Here is a 19,015-nt window from a genome sequence, read left to right on the forward strand (position 1 = left end):
TTGCACAATAAACTCACCTCTTTAGGTGAAAGGATGGATATATAATCCTCATATATTAATTTTGCTTTCTCCTCAACAAGATTTTTGTTGACTTCCTTCTTTAGGTCCTCACAGGCTAGCCAGAACAGCATATTCTCCTCACTGTATTCTGTTCGTAAAAATTCCCGGAATGCATTTCTTCCAGCAGGGCTCTTCATTAACTTGTCGAAAGACTGACCCCAGGACTGTACTTCTTCAAGTGTTGGCTTTGAGCTGCATCAGCAAAAATCACAAGTTAAGGGAGACATTGGTTACCTTAAGAACATTTCAAATGAGAACGAAAGTCAAAGAAAATGATTTCAATAAAAAAATTCACAAATTAGAATGACAGTTAAAAGCATAAACAATGCCAACAAAATTTAATTTTACTGAATTAACACAATGTCAAATCAAGGACAATGAAGATTTTAGTCTATCACTCCAACCTTCTCCAGCTCTGGAGTTCCCTCTTTAAATTTCTGCGCATCTTTACTTTCATGCTTTACAATACATTTTCAACACCTATCCTAATGTATTCTTATGTGGTTCAGTATTCAATGTTATGTAATAATGCTCCTGTGAAAGGCCTTGTAATGTATATAAGGGCACACTAATCAGGCTTTGGACAGAGGATATATTAGAATAGATGGCACAACTAGAAATATATAAATTGGACTTCATAATAGATATGAAGACATGGCTACAGGGTAACCAAGACTGGGAGCTCAATATCTAATGTATTTGTTCTTTTGGACATTTGGCAAAAAGGAAAAGGAGGTGGGGTAGCTTTGTTAATAAAAGAATGTTCAGTGCGGTGGTTAGTGGTGATATGCATGCAATAGATTGTGATGTGGAATCTGTTTGGGTGCAAACAAGGAATGGAAAGGGAAAGACGTCATGGGTGGTAGTCATTTATAGCTCCCTGAAGAGTTGTCCCACAATGGGACAAAATATATATTGGGAAATAATGGACGTATCTAAGAAGGCCACAACAATTGACAACTCCACAGTTGCTTTTGACAGGTATACTTGAAACGTTTAACATTTGATTTTGGCAAGTCTATTGTCAGTTGCATTAGTTGGAATATAGAATTTAAACAATAAAAGTGTCTTTCCTCATACTTTTAATCATGTGTGGATTGGTATTGGCAAAAATCAGCACTTCCCAAAATCTTTTCCATTTTTGAAAATTGCAGTGATCTGAGAAAACCTGGAGGGAAGTGTGGAAACTTGCGAGAGTGAGGTTAGGGGAGGAGCTGAGAGAGTGGGTGAAAGAATGGGCACTAGACATGTTGCTGTGAAAGGCGGGGAGCTGTTAAAGCCACACAGCTTTTAAATAAAAAGCACCGCTGGGTTTTACAAGACAATAATCATGCCTCAAGGATTGGCCAATTAGGCCACAGCTGTTTTTAATTAGTATATTGTCCAGGCAAGTTAGAGGGGGAAGAGTGACCTGGAAGATGAATCTGTAGAGTATATGAGGAATTGTTTCTTGCAGCAGTATGATCCAACATTTGGAAACTTAATAATCTATGGCAGCCATTATCCATCCTGCTGTCTCTGTACTAATTTTGGATGCATGCAACTGATAGAATTAATAGAAATGAAACAAACACAAATGATGAGAATTCATAATAAGGCAGCTGCATTCTACACTGTTGCATATTCTAACAGAAAACTCAAAGTTACATGCATGTTTAGGGTGATGGGGTGCTTGCATTAGCAGTAGTAAGGCCGTTTTACATAGAACATTACACTGCAGTACAGACCCTTCAGTCCTCAATATTATGCTGACTTGTGAAACCAATCTGAAGCCTATCTATCCTACACTATTCCACTTTTATCTATATGTTTATCCAATGACTATTTAAATACCCTTAATGTTGGCAAGTTTACTACTGTGCAGGCGGTGCTTTCCATGCCCCGGCTATTCTCTGTGTATAAAAAAACCTTTGAAATCTGTCCTATATCTATCAGCCTTCAACTTAAAGCCCCTCGTGCTGGCCATCAGCATCTGAGGAAAAGCCTCACTGTCCATCCTATCTAACCCTCTGATTATCTTATATTTTCTACTTCACTACTTGGCCACCACTATATTTATTCCAGGACTTCCTAAATTGTGACCCATTAGGGAGTTACCAGCTGAAACTTTTGTGTTGAGAGCTTTGAGGCAAGACTACTTGTCAGTTACTTTAAATACTTATTGCCTTTTTTAAACAGTAGCTGTGGCCTAACTGGCGAATCCTCGAGGCAACTGTTGTCTTGTAAAACCCAGTGCAAACATAGGTGCTTTTTACTTAAAAGCTGTGTGGATTTAACAGCTCCCCACCTTTCACAGCTACATGTCTAGTGCCTGTTTTTTCATCCAGTCTCTCAACTCCTCCCATAATCTCACTCTCACAAGTTTCCACACCTCCCTCTACTTTTTCCCAGGTCATAGCAATTTTCAAGAATGGAAAAGATTTTGGGAAGGGCTGATTTTTGCCAATACAAATCCACACATGATTAAATGTATGAGGAAAGACATATTGTTTATTGTTTAAATTCCATATTCCAACTAATCATCTCAATTTAACGTACTGCAATGACAACAGACTTGCCAAAATCAAGTGTTAAACATTCCAAGTATACCTGTCAAAAGCAACTGTACAGTTATCAAGTTGTCTTGCCCTTTTAAACTTTGAAAAAAAAGAAAGTTAAGAAATTATTGCTTGCTGTTTCACTTTGTTGAGATGTGCCTGAGGGTTTGCATCACTACAGTTACAGATAGTCATGGAGTCATAGCATAGAAACAAACCCTTTGGTCCAGCTAGTCTGTGCTGAGCATAATCCCAAACCAAAGTAATCCCACCTGCCTGCTCCTGGTCCATTTCTCTGCAAACTTACCTATTCATGTTTCTATCCAAATGTTTTCTCAACATTGTAATTGTGTCCACATTCACCACTTTATTAGGAAGTTCACTCCACATGTGAACCACCCTCAATGTAAAAAAAATTGTCTCATGTCTTTTTAAATCTCTCTCGTCTCATGTTAAAAATGTGCCCTTTAGTCGTGAAATCCCTCATCCTAGGGAAAAGACAACTACCATTAACTCTATCTATATCTCTCATTATTTTACAAACTTCTACAAGATCACGCCTCAATCTCCTATGCTCCAGTGAAAAAGTCCCAAATTTCAGTGCTGTTCATTATTAAAAGAGTTGTCTGATATTTCATAGTTTGATTGACAGCTCCAAATGATTACAGGCATTTTGAGCAGTGGGAGCAGAAATTAACTTTAATGCTTATTGTTATAACTAATCGCACACTCAATGAAATGTTGTTCTTATAAGGTATTATATAGTTGATGAAATGTGAACTTGGTAAATGGGAAATGAATGAGATAGTTTTTATATCGTGAAGTCTACAACAGACACTAAAAACCTTACAAAATAGATCTTTATTTTATCCCATCATCTGGCTCTTGTGTTCTGCTCACTATTGGGTAATCTGGATGGCATTTGTTCCACATAGCTACCAACTATATAGAAGAAAGAGGTTCCGTTGAGGGAATATGAGCAGCTAGGGGATAAATTAAACAGCAGAACTAAAAACGTATTAATTTCTGGATTATTACTTGAGCCACAAGCAAATTGGCACAGGGTTAAGATTAAAGATTAAATAGGTAAATGCATGGGTCAATAATTGGTTTGGGAGGAATGCGCTTGAATACATGGGATATGAGCAAAGACAGGAGCTGTTCCAATGGCCTCCACCCTAATCATGGTGGGACAAAGACCTGATGAATTAGCTAACTAGGGTCATGGATAGGGCTTTAAATTAAACATTGGGGTAGTGGGTTCAATTGCATGGCAAATTACATAAAAAGTTAAAGGGGAGTAGGGCTCAGGAGAATTTATTAAAGCTTCCAGAACGTGTAACATGACAGACAGTATGGAAAGAATCAGGAATCTAGCTTTAGGAAGAGTAGATACGGGAACTATGAAAAATGGGGTCATCAACAGAGAACTGAGGGTGTTGTACTTAAATGTATACAGTACAGAAAACAAGATAAATTAGTTTGTAGTGCAGACTGAAAATGGTGGGTATGATGTTGTAGGTATCACAGAAATGTGGCTGAGAAGGGATCAGGGTTGGGAACTAAATATCTGAGAATACATGTCCTATCGAAAGGACAGAAAGATGGGCAGAGGGGATGGGGTTACCTTGTTAGTAAGTAACATAGTGTTAGGTGCATTAGTGGGGAAATGGGTCTGGGTGGGTTACTCTTCAGAGGGTTGGTGTGGACTTGTTGGGCCGAAGGGCCTGTTTCCACACTGTAGGGAATCTAACTTAAAAAGAATCAATAGCCAGAATCAGAAGGTGTGGAATTTATGTATGTAGTTGAGGAACTGCAAAGGAAAAAAGACCATGTTGGGAGTTATGTACAGATCTCCTAATAGTAGTCAGAATGTGGGGAAGAAAATAAATAAGGAGATTGAAAAGGTATACAAGAAAGGTACTCATACAATAATCACGAGAGACTTCAATATGCAGGTGGATAGGGAAAATCAGATTGATAGTGAATCTTAAGAGAAGAAATTTTTGGAATATCTATCAAATAGTTTTTATTGGAGCTGCTTGTGGTTTGGCCCATTAGGGAACAGGAAATTTTGGATTTGTTGATGTGTAATGAGACAGACTTCATTAGGGAGCTTAAGGTAAAGGAATCCTTGGGAACAGTAACCATAATATGATAGAATTCAGCTTGCAGCTTGTGAGGGAGAAGCTTACATCAGATAGAATAGTATTACGATTGAGTAAAGGTATCTATAAAGACATGACGGAGGAGTTGGCCAGAGTTGATTGGAAGGGGAGTCTATCAGGGAAGACAGTACAGCAGCAATGGCAGGAGCTTCTGAGGGGTAATTCAGGTGGCACAGTAGAAATTTTTCCCAAGGAAGAGGAAACCTTGGGCGGCACGGTGGCACAGTGGTCAGCACTGCTGCCTCACAGCGCCTGAGACCCGGATTCAATTCCCGACTCAGGCGACTGACTGTGTGGAGATTGCACGTTCTCCCCGTGTGTGCGTGGGTTTCCTCCGGGTGCTCCGGTTTCCTCCCACAGTCCAAAGATATGCGGGTCAGGTGAATTGGCCATGATAAATTGCCCGTAGTGTTAGGTAAGGGGTAAATGTAGGGATAGGGGTGGGTTGCGCTTCGGCGGGTTGGTGTGGACTTGTTGGGCCGAAGGGCCTGTTTCCACACTGTAAGTAATCTAATCTAATCATACTAAGGGACATATGTGGCAACCGTGGCTGACAATGGAATTCAGGGACAGCATAAAAGCAAAACTGGAAGCATACAGTGTGGTGAACATTAATGAGAAGCCAGGGAATTGGGAAGTTTTTAAAAAATCAGCAGAGGATAACTAAAAAAAGCGTTACAGGGTTGGGGGGGGGGGGTGTATGGGTAGGCAGAAGTGGAGAAGATGAAACATGAGGCTAAGCTAGCTGGGAATATAAAGAAGAATGCAAGAGTCTTTAGATATATAAATGTTAAGGAGACACAAGGGTGGACATTGGTCAGCTTGAAAATGAGGCTGGAGAAGTAGTAATGGGGAACAAAGAAATGGCAGAGGAACTGAATTGTTACTTTGCATCAGTTTTAAGAGTGGAATACACCAGCAGCATACCAGAATTTCAAGAGAATCAGGGCAGAGGTGAGTGCAGTGGCCATCACAAAGGAGAAAGTGCTGGGAAAGTTGAAAGGTCTGAAGGTGGATAAATCACCCAGACCGGATGGACTACATTGCAGTCTGAAGATAGCTAAGGAGTCTGTAGAGGCATGATGGTGATCTTTCAGGAGTCACAGGATTGGGGAGGATTCCATGCCTGGAAAATGGCTAAATGTAAAACTCCTGTTTAAGAAGGAAGGGAAGTAGAAGGTGGAAAATATAGGCTGGTTAGCCTGACATCAGTTGTTGGTTAGATTTTAGAATCTATTGTTAAGAATGAGATTATGGCGTACTTGCAAGTGTATGGTAAAATAGGAGAAAGTGAGGACTGCAGATGCTGGAGATCAGAGCTGAAAATGTGTTGCTGGAAAACTGCATCTGGTCCTGAAGAAGAGCTCATGCCCGAAACATCGATTCTCCTGCTCCTTGGATGCTGCCTGACCTGCTGCGCTTTTCCAGCAACACATTTTCAGCTATAGTAAAATAGGGCTGAGTTAGCATAGCTTCATCATGGGAGAATTCTTTGAGGAAGTAATGAGCAAGTAAGACAAAAGAGTCCCATTGAATGTGATCTATTTAGATCTTCAGAAAGCCTTGATAGTACAGCACAGGAGGCTGTGAAATAAGACAAAAAATACTATGATACTAGGGACAAGGTACTGGCATGGATAGATGATTGGCTGACTGGCAGAAGACAGAGAGTGGGGATAAAGGGTCTTTTTTAGGATAGCAGCCAGTGACTAATGGAGTTCCGCAGGGGTTCGTGTTGGGATCTTAGCTATTCATGTTATACATTTTTGATCTGGAGGGAACTGAGCTCACTGTTGTTATGTTTGCAAATGATACAAAGATGGGTGGAGGGACAGGTAGTGTTAAGGAAGAAGAGAGGCTGCAGAAGAATAGTCTAGGGGAGTGGGCAAAGAAGCAGTAGAATGTGGAAAGGTGTGAGATTATGCACTTTGTAGGAAGAGTAGAGGCATAAATTAAATGGAGAAAAGCTTTGGAAATCTGAAGCAAAAAGGAACTTAGAATAACAGAGTCATACAGAGTCCAACATGTCCATGCTGACCAAGTTGGAATCCTAGTACTGGATTCTTTTAGGTTAACACATTGGCAATTAGGAAGACTAATGAATAATAGCCTTCTTATCTAGATGATGAGAGTACAAGAGCAGAGATCTTCTGCTGAGGCTGTATAAGGTTCAGGTCGAACTTATAGTGTTGGGCTTATATCTTCAAACCAGGCCATTAATGGTTCATAATTAAGGGTTAATTAAGGGTCAATGAAGAATTTAAATGGAAAAATAGCACTGGTATAAAAAAGAGTTTCTTTTGGCTGGGAGGTAACTGCATCACCTTGATTGTCAGGGCAAACCATGTTTTTGTGCAGTTAACATGGAGTCACTTAGTGACTTTGAGTCAATTTGTTTTCTACACAATGGAATATCTGGAAAAGTACTTAAAGTACTACAAAATGCCAATTCAGCATGAACCCTTAGATTCAGAATAGTTCTAATATTAGGGACTTGCCCCATTCATTGGACTTTTCACCATCATACTAGGGTTTGCAAGATTGCTGCCATAGAATCTGATATAGAGCTCCAAGTGCCACCATCACCAAAGTCCCTAACACATAGGAAGCAGTGTGAGACTCACTAATTCTTATATATATATTATGTATGTTATGTAATTTAAGTGAATAGAATTGCTTAATATTGAAGTGCATGTATCTTTTTGTATTACATTTGATCAGACTTTAAAGAACCCGCTAGATATTTTCAACCGAACAACACAATATCACATTGGACACAATTATAAGTAGAAAAATATGTTGTAAAGATAACATAACAAGACTGAAAATGTATGTTGGTTCAGTGGGTAAGCAAAAATCTGGATGTTAGAGTATAATGTGAGAATATGTAAAGTTGTTCATTTTGGTAGGAAAATCAAAAATGCAGCAAAATATTTAACAGTGAATGACTGCAGAATTTTAAGATCCAAAGGAATCTAGATGTGCCACTGCATGGGTCACAAAGTGTTAGTATGCAAATATAACAAGTGATTAAGAAAACCAATGGAATATTATCCTTTATTCTGAGAACAATTAAACATAAAGGTTATGCTTCAGTCCTTTTTGCATTTCTGGGACTACACCTCAAGTATTGTATGCAGTTGTGGTCTCCCTATCTAATGAATGATGTAAATGCATTGAAGGCAGTTCATAGGACATTTCCTATGTTGATCGAAGAAATGATCAGATTGTCTTATAGAGGATAATTGGACAGAATGAGCTTGTTTTCACAAGAGTATAGCAGAGTGAGGGATGACTTATTTGAGGTTTATACAATCCTGAATGGTCTTGACAAGATGGATGTGGAAAGGATGTTTACTTTTTCGGTGGATCCAGAACTAGGGAACTCTGTTCAAAATAAGGGGTTGACCTTTTAGGTCAGATGTGGAGGCATTTTTTTTCTCATAGAGGATTGTGAGACTTTGGCACTCTGCTTCAGAAGGTAAGGGAGGCAGGGATATTGAACATTTTTAAGGCAGTGTTAGATATATTCTTGTTAGGGAATCAAATCAAATGTTATTGGGAGGTCGATAGGAAAATTGAATTTGGTACATAAACAGATCAGCCATGGTCTGACTGAATGGCAGAGCAGGCTTGCAGAGCAAAATGACCATCTCCTTCTAATTACAGAGTGTTCTGGTATAATGTGCATTTCGTTTAATCAAATTGGCTATAATGTGATTGACAAATTGGGGACGCTGTTTGTATAACGTGAACTTTCTACTGAACAGGTATAGTGATTTATTATCACAGGTTTCCATAGTGTGATTTTCTATAATGCAAGGTTGCAGAGGAACACAACTGTTGCATTATAGCAGAGCGATATGTAGTATACTTGTTAACACCTACAGCACAGGGGTCAATCCCCATTTGGTCTGGGATCGGGCTTGCCACTTTGCCCTAGTTATAGCAAATGATCATGGCATTTTTCTGTGGTTTGGCAAATAAGTACCAAGGATCTGCCTTTGGGCAGAAAACTGAAGACGCCAAGTTACGATTGAGTTCTGAAGCAGGGTCACTGGACTGGAAATGTTAATTTTGCTTTCTCTCCATAGATGCTGCATGATGTGCTGAGCTTTTCCAGAAAATAATGATTTGTTTCTGATTTCCAGCATCTGTAGTTCTTTGGTTATTTTTGTTTCTTTTTCAGTAATGATTCTGATAAGTCTATACTGCACTCATCCAAAATCAACACATCGTTCCTAATTTGCAGTTACAAAACTGAACATGATCGTCCATTGTTCTAACTAGAGTAATGTATAGCTACAAATTTTAGGAGACACCACATCAACCTATTTAATCTTCAGCCTCAGTGCTTTGAGAACTAGAGGGGGAATTTTTGGTTTGAGTGTCTCTTGAAATTAAAATTAATGTATAATTCTTTAAGAGCTTACTTTTTCCAAATATTCAACAGGGAATATAGAACAACATCTCCTCCATAATTGCTGTTGGACCAAAGAGAATTAATCTTCTGAATGTCAATGCAATCAAGGTCCAAGATAGGTTAACAGGATTTAAACAAAAAAGTTTTGAATATTTATCCTTGACTACTGTGAGAGAAAGAAATGATGGTATTTTTCATCTGAGATTTTCATTTCTGTCCTTGTCAGTCTGCATTAAAGAGTATGATTGGAAAATACTATTTTTTGAGCACAGAAACAGAAAATTGTAATGATGTCTTGTACCAGTGGAAACATCATAAAGTATAAATTATTTTCAAAAATCAAATAATCCAGTAGGTTCATATCTCTGTATCTGAAACACTATATTCGTTGTTCTGTTCTAATAACCACAGTCCAAAGATGTGCAGGTTAGATGAATTGGCCATGCTAAATTGCCCGTAGTGTTAGGTGAAGGGGTAAATGTAGGGGTATGGATGGGTTGCACTTCGGCGGGTCGGTGTGGACTTGTTGGGCCGAAGGGCCTGTTTCCACACTATAAGTAATCTAATCTAAAATTTATAGAAAGCATGATTTGTCTGGTTAGCACACTATCCAATACTTTTCACTGTACCTTCATATATGTGACAATAATAAACCAAATAAAGTTAAATTAAATCAAATCAGCTTTCAGTTAAATTACAGGATGGATTACAAATGTAAATTTAAATATTTCCTGTCTGTGATAACCCTGGTATATAGCAATCAAGATGAGTTCAAAAGGGTTAAATATGTAACCTCCTTGATTTTTTTTCTTTTGATGGCTTGGCATTTAAAAAAAAACTTGTTCATGGGCATTATTGGCTAACCAACTACCTATTGCCCATCCCTAGTTATCCTTCAGAAAGTGGTGGCATTGTTTTCTTGAAGTGCTGCAGTCCAGGTGGTGTACTCATATTCATTGTACTGTTAAGAGTTCTAGAAGTTAGATACAGCTACATGCTCGAGAAATATAACACACCCTAGCCAGACTTACAAAAAGCCTTTGATCAAGTGTACTACACAAAATGCTTAAAGCAATGAGGTAAAATCTAGCCCCACGTCTGAAATTCGCTGACCTAACCAGTCCCCCTCCACCGACACACTCATTCGATTAGTGGAATTAGTCTCACCCTCAAAAACTCCTCCTTTGAATCCTCCACTCCCAACACAGTGGGATAACCATGGCCACCTGCATGAGCCCCAGCTATGCCTGCCTCTTCGTATGGTACATGAAACAGTCCATCTTCTGTAATTATACTGGCACCATCCTCCACCTTTTCCTCTACTTCATCGATGACTGTATTGGTGCTGCCTCATGCTCCCACGAGGAGGTTGAATGCTTCACCAACTTCACCAATACCTTCCACTCGGACCTCAAGTTCACATGGACCATCTCAAACATCTTCCTCCCCTTCCTGGACCTCTCCATCTCCATTTCTGGTGACTGACTCAACATGGTCATCTATTTAAAACCTGCTGACGCCCACAGCTACCTTCATTACACCTGCTCTCATCCCTCCTCCTGTAAAAACATGATCCCTTACAACCAATTCCTCTGCCTTCACCGTATCTGCTCGGAGGAGGAGCAATTCCACTTCAGGATATCCCAGATATCTTCCTATTTCAGGGACAGAAATTTCCCTCTTATGTGATCAACAATGCCCTCCAGTGCATCTCCTCCATTTACCCACAGTTCTGCCCTTGATCCCCGCCCTTCCAAACGCAACAAGGATAGACCCCCCTCCCCAGTCCTCACCCGTCACCCCACGAATCTCCAGATGCAGCACATTATCCTCTGCCATAACCACCACCTTCAGTCAGACTCCAACACGAAAGATATATTTCACTCTACACCCCTATCTGCATTCTGCCGAGACCATTCCCTCTGCAACTCCTTTGGTAGATCCATGTCTCCCCCATCAACCCATCCTCCACACCCGGCACCTTCTCTTCTCACCACATGTGGTGTAAAATCTGTGACCATGCCTCCTTGTCATCTCCATCCAAGGCCCCAAAGGATCTTTTCACATCCAGCAGAGATTTTCCTGCACATCTGTATCTGTTAATTTCGATGTGGTCTCCTCTACATCAGGGAGACAGGATGCCAGCATGCTGTGAGTTTCAGGTAACATCTCTGGGACACATGCACCGAACAACCCCACCGCCCTGTGGCCGACCACTTCAACTCCCCCTCCCACTCCCCCAAGGACATACGAGTTCTGGGCCTCCTCCATCGCCAAATCAAAGCCATCTGCCAACTGGAGGAAGAATGCCTCATCTTCTGCCTCGGGACCCTTCAACCACACATCGACTTCACCAATTTCCAAATCTCTCCTCCCACTACCTCATTCCAGATCCAACCCTCCACCTTGGCACTGCTCTCTTGATCGGTCCATCTTCCTTCCCATCTATCTGTTCCACCCTCCCCAACATAGCACAATTACCTCCCATCTGCATCCACCTATACCCATCCCACCAACTCCAATATATCTCTCATCCTCCTTCCCCCTCCACATTCTTGATGAAGGGTTTATGACCGAAACATTGACTCTCCTGCTCGTCGGATGCTGCTTGACCTGCTGGGCTTTTCCAGTGCCACCTTTCCCGATTCTGAAGCATACAAAACCAATGGCACAGTATGTATTTGGAAAGTGATACTAGGTTTGGGAGATATGGTGAGTGTGGTGTTATTTCACTCTCATCTATTTTAAGATTAGATGTGCAGGTTAGGTAGATTGGCCATGCTAAATTGCCCATAGTGTTAGGGGCATGAAGCAGAGGGAAATGGATCTGGGTGGGTTACTCTTCGGAGGGTCGGCGTGGACTGGTTGGGCTGAAGGGCCTGTTTTCACATTGTAGGGAATTTAATCTAATCTAACAAACTGGTTTCAGAAGCTCAATGCAAGCTGATAAAAATTGACAGACATCACAGTAGAAATAAGATTGAATCTATGGAAATAGAACAGGAAGTAAAATTTAGTTAAGATAAAATATCGAAGTGTTTGGAAATTTAACATGGACTAGTGTAAATGACGAGACATGGGAGGACAAATGGATGATATCAGCATTTCATAAGCAATTTTGAGTAAATAATAGTGAAATTATTATAAACAACTAGGCTATCTGGTTCAGATGATTTAGGCAAATGTTTCAACTCCACATTAACCTATTTTAAGTGAAAAGACCTAATTTCACCTCACCCTAAAGATCCTCTAAACTCTCCCTGCATCTGAATATATCAAGACTGAGTTATAAAGTCACAGAGAAATCCAGGATGGAAACAGGCTCTTCCACCCAAACTGGTCCATGCCCACTCAGCTGGCTCCAATCGCCCGCATTTGGTCCATATCTCTCTAAACCCTTTCCATCCATGTGTCTATCCAAATGTTTTTAAAATGCTGCTATTGTACCGGCCTGAACCACTTTCTCTGGCACACCATTCCATATATGCACCCTTCTCCGCATGAAGACTTTGTGCCTCAGGTCCTTCTTAAATCTTTCCCTTCTCACCTTAAACCTATGTCCTCTAGTTTTCAATTCACGTCCTTGGGAAAAAGAGACTACATGCATTCATCCTATCTATGTCCCTCATGATTTGATGTACTTCAATAAGGTCACATATCATTCTCCCACATTCCAAGGAATAAAGTCCTGTCCTGGCCAACCTCTCCCTATAACTCAAGCCTATTAGTCCCTTGTAAATCATCTTTGCCCTCTTACCAGTTTAACTACGGTTTTCAATAACAGGGTGGCCAAAGTTCTGAAGGATGCACCTGTCACATTCGGCTTGCAGCACATTGTGAGAATATCAACACAAGGGCAAAACATAGAATTTGTCCATTTAGTCCTTCTGTCAGATGCATTTGTCCTTGACACTATCAGAAGGAGTAACTATCACATGGTCCTTGTACAGATGATGTCTTGTCTTTACACTGAGGACACCTCAATCAATATTACCAACTTACTCACGTTGATAGCTTTGGAGCAGATCTACCAGTTCAAAACTGTACATCGATGAGACATTGTGAACCATCAACAACAAAAGAATTATATTCAACCAACATCTTAACCTCATGGCCTGGCATATCCCTACATCATTATCATCAAGCCAGGGGCTGAACCAAGGTTCAAAAAGGAGTTTACAAGAGAATGATATGGGCAGCATGTGGCAAACCTAAAAATGCAGTGCCAACTCAGTAAGGAATATGTATGCTATGCCTAGAAGCCACAGGATATAGACTGAACAATAATACTCTAGAACCAATGGATCAGATAGAAGTTCTGCAGTCCTGCCATGTCCAGTAATTAATGGTGGTGGAAAATTAAACAACCAACTGGAGAAAAATTCTCCATAAAATTTCCCATCCTAATGATGGTTGACTGCAGCAAACAAATAGAAAGTACAAGGCAAAAACAATGACTGCAGATGCTGGAAACCAGATTCTGGATTAGTGGTGCTGGAAGAGCACAGCAGCTCAGGCAGCATCCAAGGAGCAGCGAAATCGAGGCTCTCTGCCCTTATTCCTGATGAAGGGCTTTTGCCCGAAATGTCAATTTCGCTGCTCCTTGGATGCTGCCTGAACTGCTGTGCTCTTCCAGCACCACTAATCCAGAAAATAGAAAGTACAGATTAACTCAAAAACATTGTTAAATAGAAGGACCAGGTTGGTATTTCATGGGCTGTCTTGGCATACCCAATATCACAGAAGTTAGTTTTCAGCAAATTATGTTCAGACCATGTGATATTAAGAAATAGCTAAGTCCATTGGCTATGGCAAAGATTGCAAGTGTCATCTATTCACATTGGCAGAGGCAATTACCATCGTCATTACATCATGTTTATTCTTGAACATGTCACTGAATAACATCAATGCTGCATGTGCCAGCACCTCACATGATAAACATACTGCATGTGCTTCAAACAAATGGATCTGAAAGTCTAATGGAAGAAGTTTTTAGAGGGGGGAAAGGGGGAGTACAGTCAATCAAGAGACTCCTCCGTTTCTAGTCTGGATGGTTGGCCAGGATCCAGCGGATATTTAACTCTACCAGAGTCTAGAGTTTTGTTTTTGCAATCCAAGGGGTTGATCATGGATAGTCATCCAGATCAATTGTCACCAGTCAGGCATTTACAGGTACCTTAGTCAGGATAATGTGAAGACTCAGAGTTTTGCAGAAAACAGGTCCTTTAAACCTGGGTTCATAACATTGAGTCATGAGGAAATCATTACAATGGAAGGATGCAATTCTAGATAGAAAGGTGAAATCTTACTGTAGGAAGGGTCTGGAATCTGTCGGGGTTGTTGGGATGCATTCACATAGACAATATTCACTTTGGCCTCCACTTGGGTAGGGCGTAGTGCCAGCTAGGGCGTAGGAACTTGCAAAGCATGGGCTTTGGGGGTAAAGTAGAGGCATTAATAATTGTATAAAGGGGTTGTATAAGGGATGGCACAGCAGTTCAGTGGTTAGCACTGCTGCCCCTCAGCACCACAGACCCGGGTTCAATTCTAGCCCCGGGCAACTGTCTGTGTGGAGTTTGCACATTCTCCCACAATTCAAAGGTGCGCAGGTTAGGTGGATTCGCCACATTAAATTGCCCCTTACTGTCTGTGGATGTGTAGGTTGGGTGGATTAGCTATGGGAAATGCAGGGTGACAGGGATGGGGGTGGGGTGGGGGAGGTGAATCTGGGTGGGATGCTCTTTGAATAGTCAGTGTGGGCTTGTTGGGCCAAATGACCTGTTTCCACATTGTAGGGATTCCATTATTCAAGAGAAAAGGGAACGAGGCAGAAAAAACGTCGGGGCCACAGGGTCAAGAACATAAAAGGGAACATGATGGATTGGGGAGGGCGAGGGGCAGTATTCTTGTGTCTCAGAGGGAGCCTGAAATTCATTCACAAGAACATCTAGTTGAAACCTTACCATATATCAGAAGTCAAATATGCAATAATTAGATAAAATGGCTGATACCAAAAGCAAAGTGGGTGAAGAGAGTTATTGATGTTTTCTTGAGGTGTAGAGTGGAATTTGAGGCCTTTCCTCAGTATTCAGTATTGCCAACTATCTGACTTCACTTCATGAGCAGGTCTTTTATTATCCAATAATGCGTATTAAGAATAATGGCCTCAAGGAATCATGACCATCACAATGCCACCTTACCATGTCATCAAAGCAAATGTAACCAAAGAAGCACACTTAAAAATGTCACCTGAGCTTTGCATTTCATAAATACATTCTATGGCCAAGACTGGAAGACAATACTTCATTTGTTGTAGAACAATCCATCTTCCGTAGTTACACTGACACCACTCCCCACCTCTCCCTCCGCTGCATTGATGGCTACATCGGCGCCACCTCTTGCTTCCGTGAGGAGGTTGAACAGTTCATCAACTTCACCAACACATTCCACCCCTAACCTTAAATTCACCTGGACCATCTCTGGCACCTCCTTCCGCTTCCTGGACCTCTCCATCTCCATCAATGACAATCGACTCAACAATGACTTTTTTTACAAACTCACCGACTACACCAGCTACCTGGATTACATCTCTTCCCACCCTACCTTCTGCAAAAATGCTATCCCATATTCCCAATTCCTCCACCTCCACCTTATCTGCTCTCAGGAGGACTAGTTCCACCACAGAACACACCAGATGTCCTCCTTCTTTAAAGACTGTAATTTCCCCTCCCACATGGTTGAAGGAGAGTGTACGCCTTCTCGCAGAGCGCTTTAGGGAACATTTCCGGGACTCCCGCACCAACCAACCTCACCGCCCCGTGGTCCAACATTTCAACTCCCCTTCCCATTCTGCCGAGAACATGCAAGCCCTGGGCTTCCTCCATTGCCACTCCCTCACCGCCCGAGGAAGAACGCCTCATCTTCCGCCTTGGAACACTTCAATCCCAGGGCATCAATGTGGACTTCACCAGTTTCCTCATTTCCCCTCCTCCCACCTTACCGCAGTTCCAACCTGCCAGCTCAGCACCATCCTCATGGCCTTTCCTACCTGCCAATCTTCCTTCCCAATTATCTGCTCCAACCTCCTCTCCGACCTATCACCTTTATCCCCACCTCTATCCACCTATTGCACACCTAGCTACCTTCTTCCCAGCTCCACACCCAACTCATTTATCTCTCTACCCCAGAGGCTCCCAGCCTCATTCCTGATGAAGGGCTCTTGTCCAAAACATCGATCTTCCTGCTCCTTGGATGCTGCCTGACCTGCTGTGCTTTTCCAGCACCACTCTAATCTTGACTCTGATCTCACTTTCACCTAATACTTCGTAGCTGTCACATGTACACAGTGAGCTGTAAGCATGATAGAATGCAATCTGTGTTTTGCAGGCTACTTTTATTTTGAGCGATACATGTGGAAGGTTGGGTCATTGGAGTGATCATTTGGCTTACTGGCAGTGTTCAATTCCCTAAATATTGCAGGCATCTGAAATACCCTAACAAGACTATGCAGTGGTATTAAACACTAGAAAGGAAAAAAGGAATGACAGCAGATGAACTACCGAGCGTTGACTAAGGCTCTGGAAGTGATAAAGCTCTGTCCATCCTGCCAAGCCATCCTGACCAATATTTGGGGGTTAGTGCCATAATTGTGAGAACTGTCTCACAAACAAGTCAATCTGTAGCCTGATGTAGTTCCATGCAACGCCATCACCATCCCTGGGCATGTACCGTTTTACCACAGGATAGACACAGCAGAGGTGGCAGCACAGTGGTACATAGTTGGTGGAATGGTTCTCCTAGGAGTCCTTAAAGATTACTCTGGACATCATGTCTCCATTTAACCAAAAGAAACAGGAACAGGAGTAGGCCATTCAGTCCCTTGACTCTGCTCTGCAGTTCAACAGGATCATGGCTGATTCGACACTGCTCATGTCCACTTTCTTGTCCTTTCCCAATAATCCTTGATTCCCCAACTGATCAAAAATCCATCTACCTCATTATATATATATACAGGGACTCTATCCCCACAACTATCTGTGTCAACAAATTCCAAAGTCTCTCAATCCTCTGAGACAAGAAAGGCACCCCGATATTCTGAGACTATGCCCTCTAGTCATAAACTCACTCATGAAGAGAACCATCTTCTCAACATTTACCTTTCTAAATTCCTTAAGAATGCAGTATGTTTTAAGAGATCCTCTCTCATTCTTCTAAATTCCAATGAGCAGAGTCACAACCTGTTTAATCTCTTCTTAAGTAAGGGGATCAAAACTGCTCACAGTACTCCAGATATGATCTCACCAGCACCATGTACATTTGCAGTAAGACTTCCCTACTCTTAAATGCTAACTCCTTTGAAATAAGGGCCAATATTCCATTAACCTTCCTGATTACACGTTGCACCTGTGTGCTATCTTTCTGTGCTTCATGTACAAGTACCCTCAAGTCTCTTTGTGTTTTAGCTTTCTGCTGTTTTTTCTCCATTTAAATAATACTCTATCCATCCAGAACAAACAACTTTCAGATTTTCTTATGTTATACTCAATTTGACAACTTTTTGCCCACTTATTTAATCTATAAATATCTCTGTTTGTATTGCTGTCACTTGGGGTGCTGGCGTTGGACTGGGGTGGACAAAGTTAAAAATCACACAATACCAGGTTATAGTCCAACAGGTTTATTTGGAAGGACTAGCTTTCGGAGTGCCGCTCCTTCATCAGGTACAATCCTTGTGGATACGAAGTCTTCACATCGAGAATACCTCACATTGGCATGTTGTATAGCACTATGAATGTGCTAAATAGGATATATTTCAAACAGATTTAGCAACTCAAGATTGGATATCCATGAGGTGCTGTGGGCCAAGAACAGCAGAGAAATTGTTACACGACCTGGGATACTCCCCTTCTCTACCATTATCATTAAGCCAGGGGATGAACTCTAGTTCAATGAAGAGTGCAGAAGGACATGCCAGAAGCAGAACCAGGCATACCTAGAAATAACATGTCAACCTGGTGAAGCTACCAAACAGGACTACTTGTGAGCAAAACAGTATAAGTAGCAAGTGACAGACAGAACTAAATGATTCCACGACAAACAGATCAGATTTAAGTTCTGCATTCTTGCTGTACCTAATCATGAATTGTGGTGGGCAATTAAACAATTCACTGCAGGAGGATGTTCCAGAAACATCCCTATCCTCAATAATGGGGAAACCCAACAGATCAGTATAAAAGGTAAAGATGAAGCATTCACATCTATCTATAGCCAAGCGTACCAAGTGGATGATCCATCTCAGCCTCCTCCAGATGTCCACATCTTCACAGATATCAGTCTTCAGTCAATTTGATTCACTTCACGTTATATCAAGATAGAGTTGGAGGCATAGATATTGCAAAGGTTATGGATCCTGACAACATTCCAGCAATGGTACTGAAGACTTGTGCTCCAGAACCTCTATGCCACTAGCCAAACTCTTCTAGTACAGTTACAACACTAGCATCTACTGACAATGTGAAAAATTGGGTATATCTTGTGCAGAAGGAGCAATACAAATCCAACCCAGCCAATTACTGCCCCATCATTCTACTCTCGATCATCAGTAAGCTGATGTAAGGTGTCGTCAACAGTGCTATAAAGTAACACTTGCTCACTGGTGTCCAGTTTGGGTTCTGCCACGGCCACTCAATTCCTGACTTCATTACAACCTTGGTCCAAAAATTGACAGAAGAGCTGAATTCCAGAGGTGAGGTGAGAGTTACTGTCCTTGACATTAAGACTACATTTGATTGAATGTGATATCAAGGCGAAATGGTGGCAAAACTGGA

General features: G+C 41.4%; 1 protein-coding gene across 1 annotated transcript in view; it reads right to left on the reverse strand.

The window, feature by feature from the left end:
- The window catches only part of LOC132815213 (regulator of G-protein signaling 20-like), a 99,218-nt gene that overhangs the window by 25,635 nt on the left and 54,568 nt on the right, over window positions 1-19,015 (reverse strand). The window contains exon 3 of the mRNA XM_060824027.1: window positions 18-252. Coding sequence (XP_060680010.1) covers window positions 18-252 — 235 coding nt within the window. The remainder of the gene's footprint in view (window positions 1-17; window positions 253-19,015) is intronic.

This window comes from Hemiscyllium ocellatum, chromosome 4 (assembly GCF_020745735.1).
Source record: "Hemiscyllium ocellatum isolate sHemOce1 chromosome 4, sHemOce1.pat.X.cur, whole genome shotgun sequence".
Lineage (NCBI taxonomy): Eukaryota > Metazoa > Chordata > Chondrichthyes > Orectolobiformes > Hemiscylliidae > Hemiscyllium > Hemiscyllium ocellatum.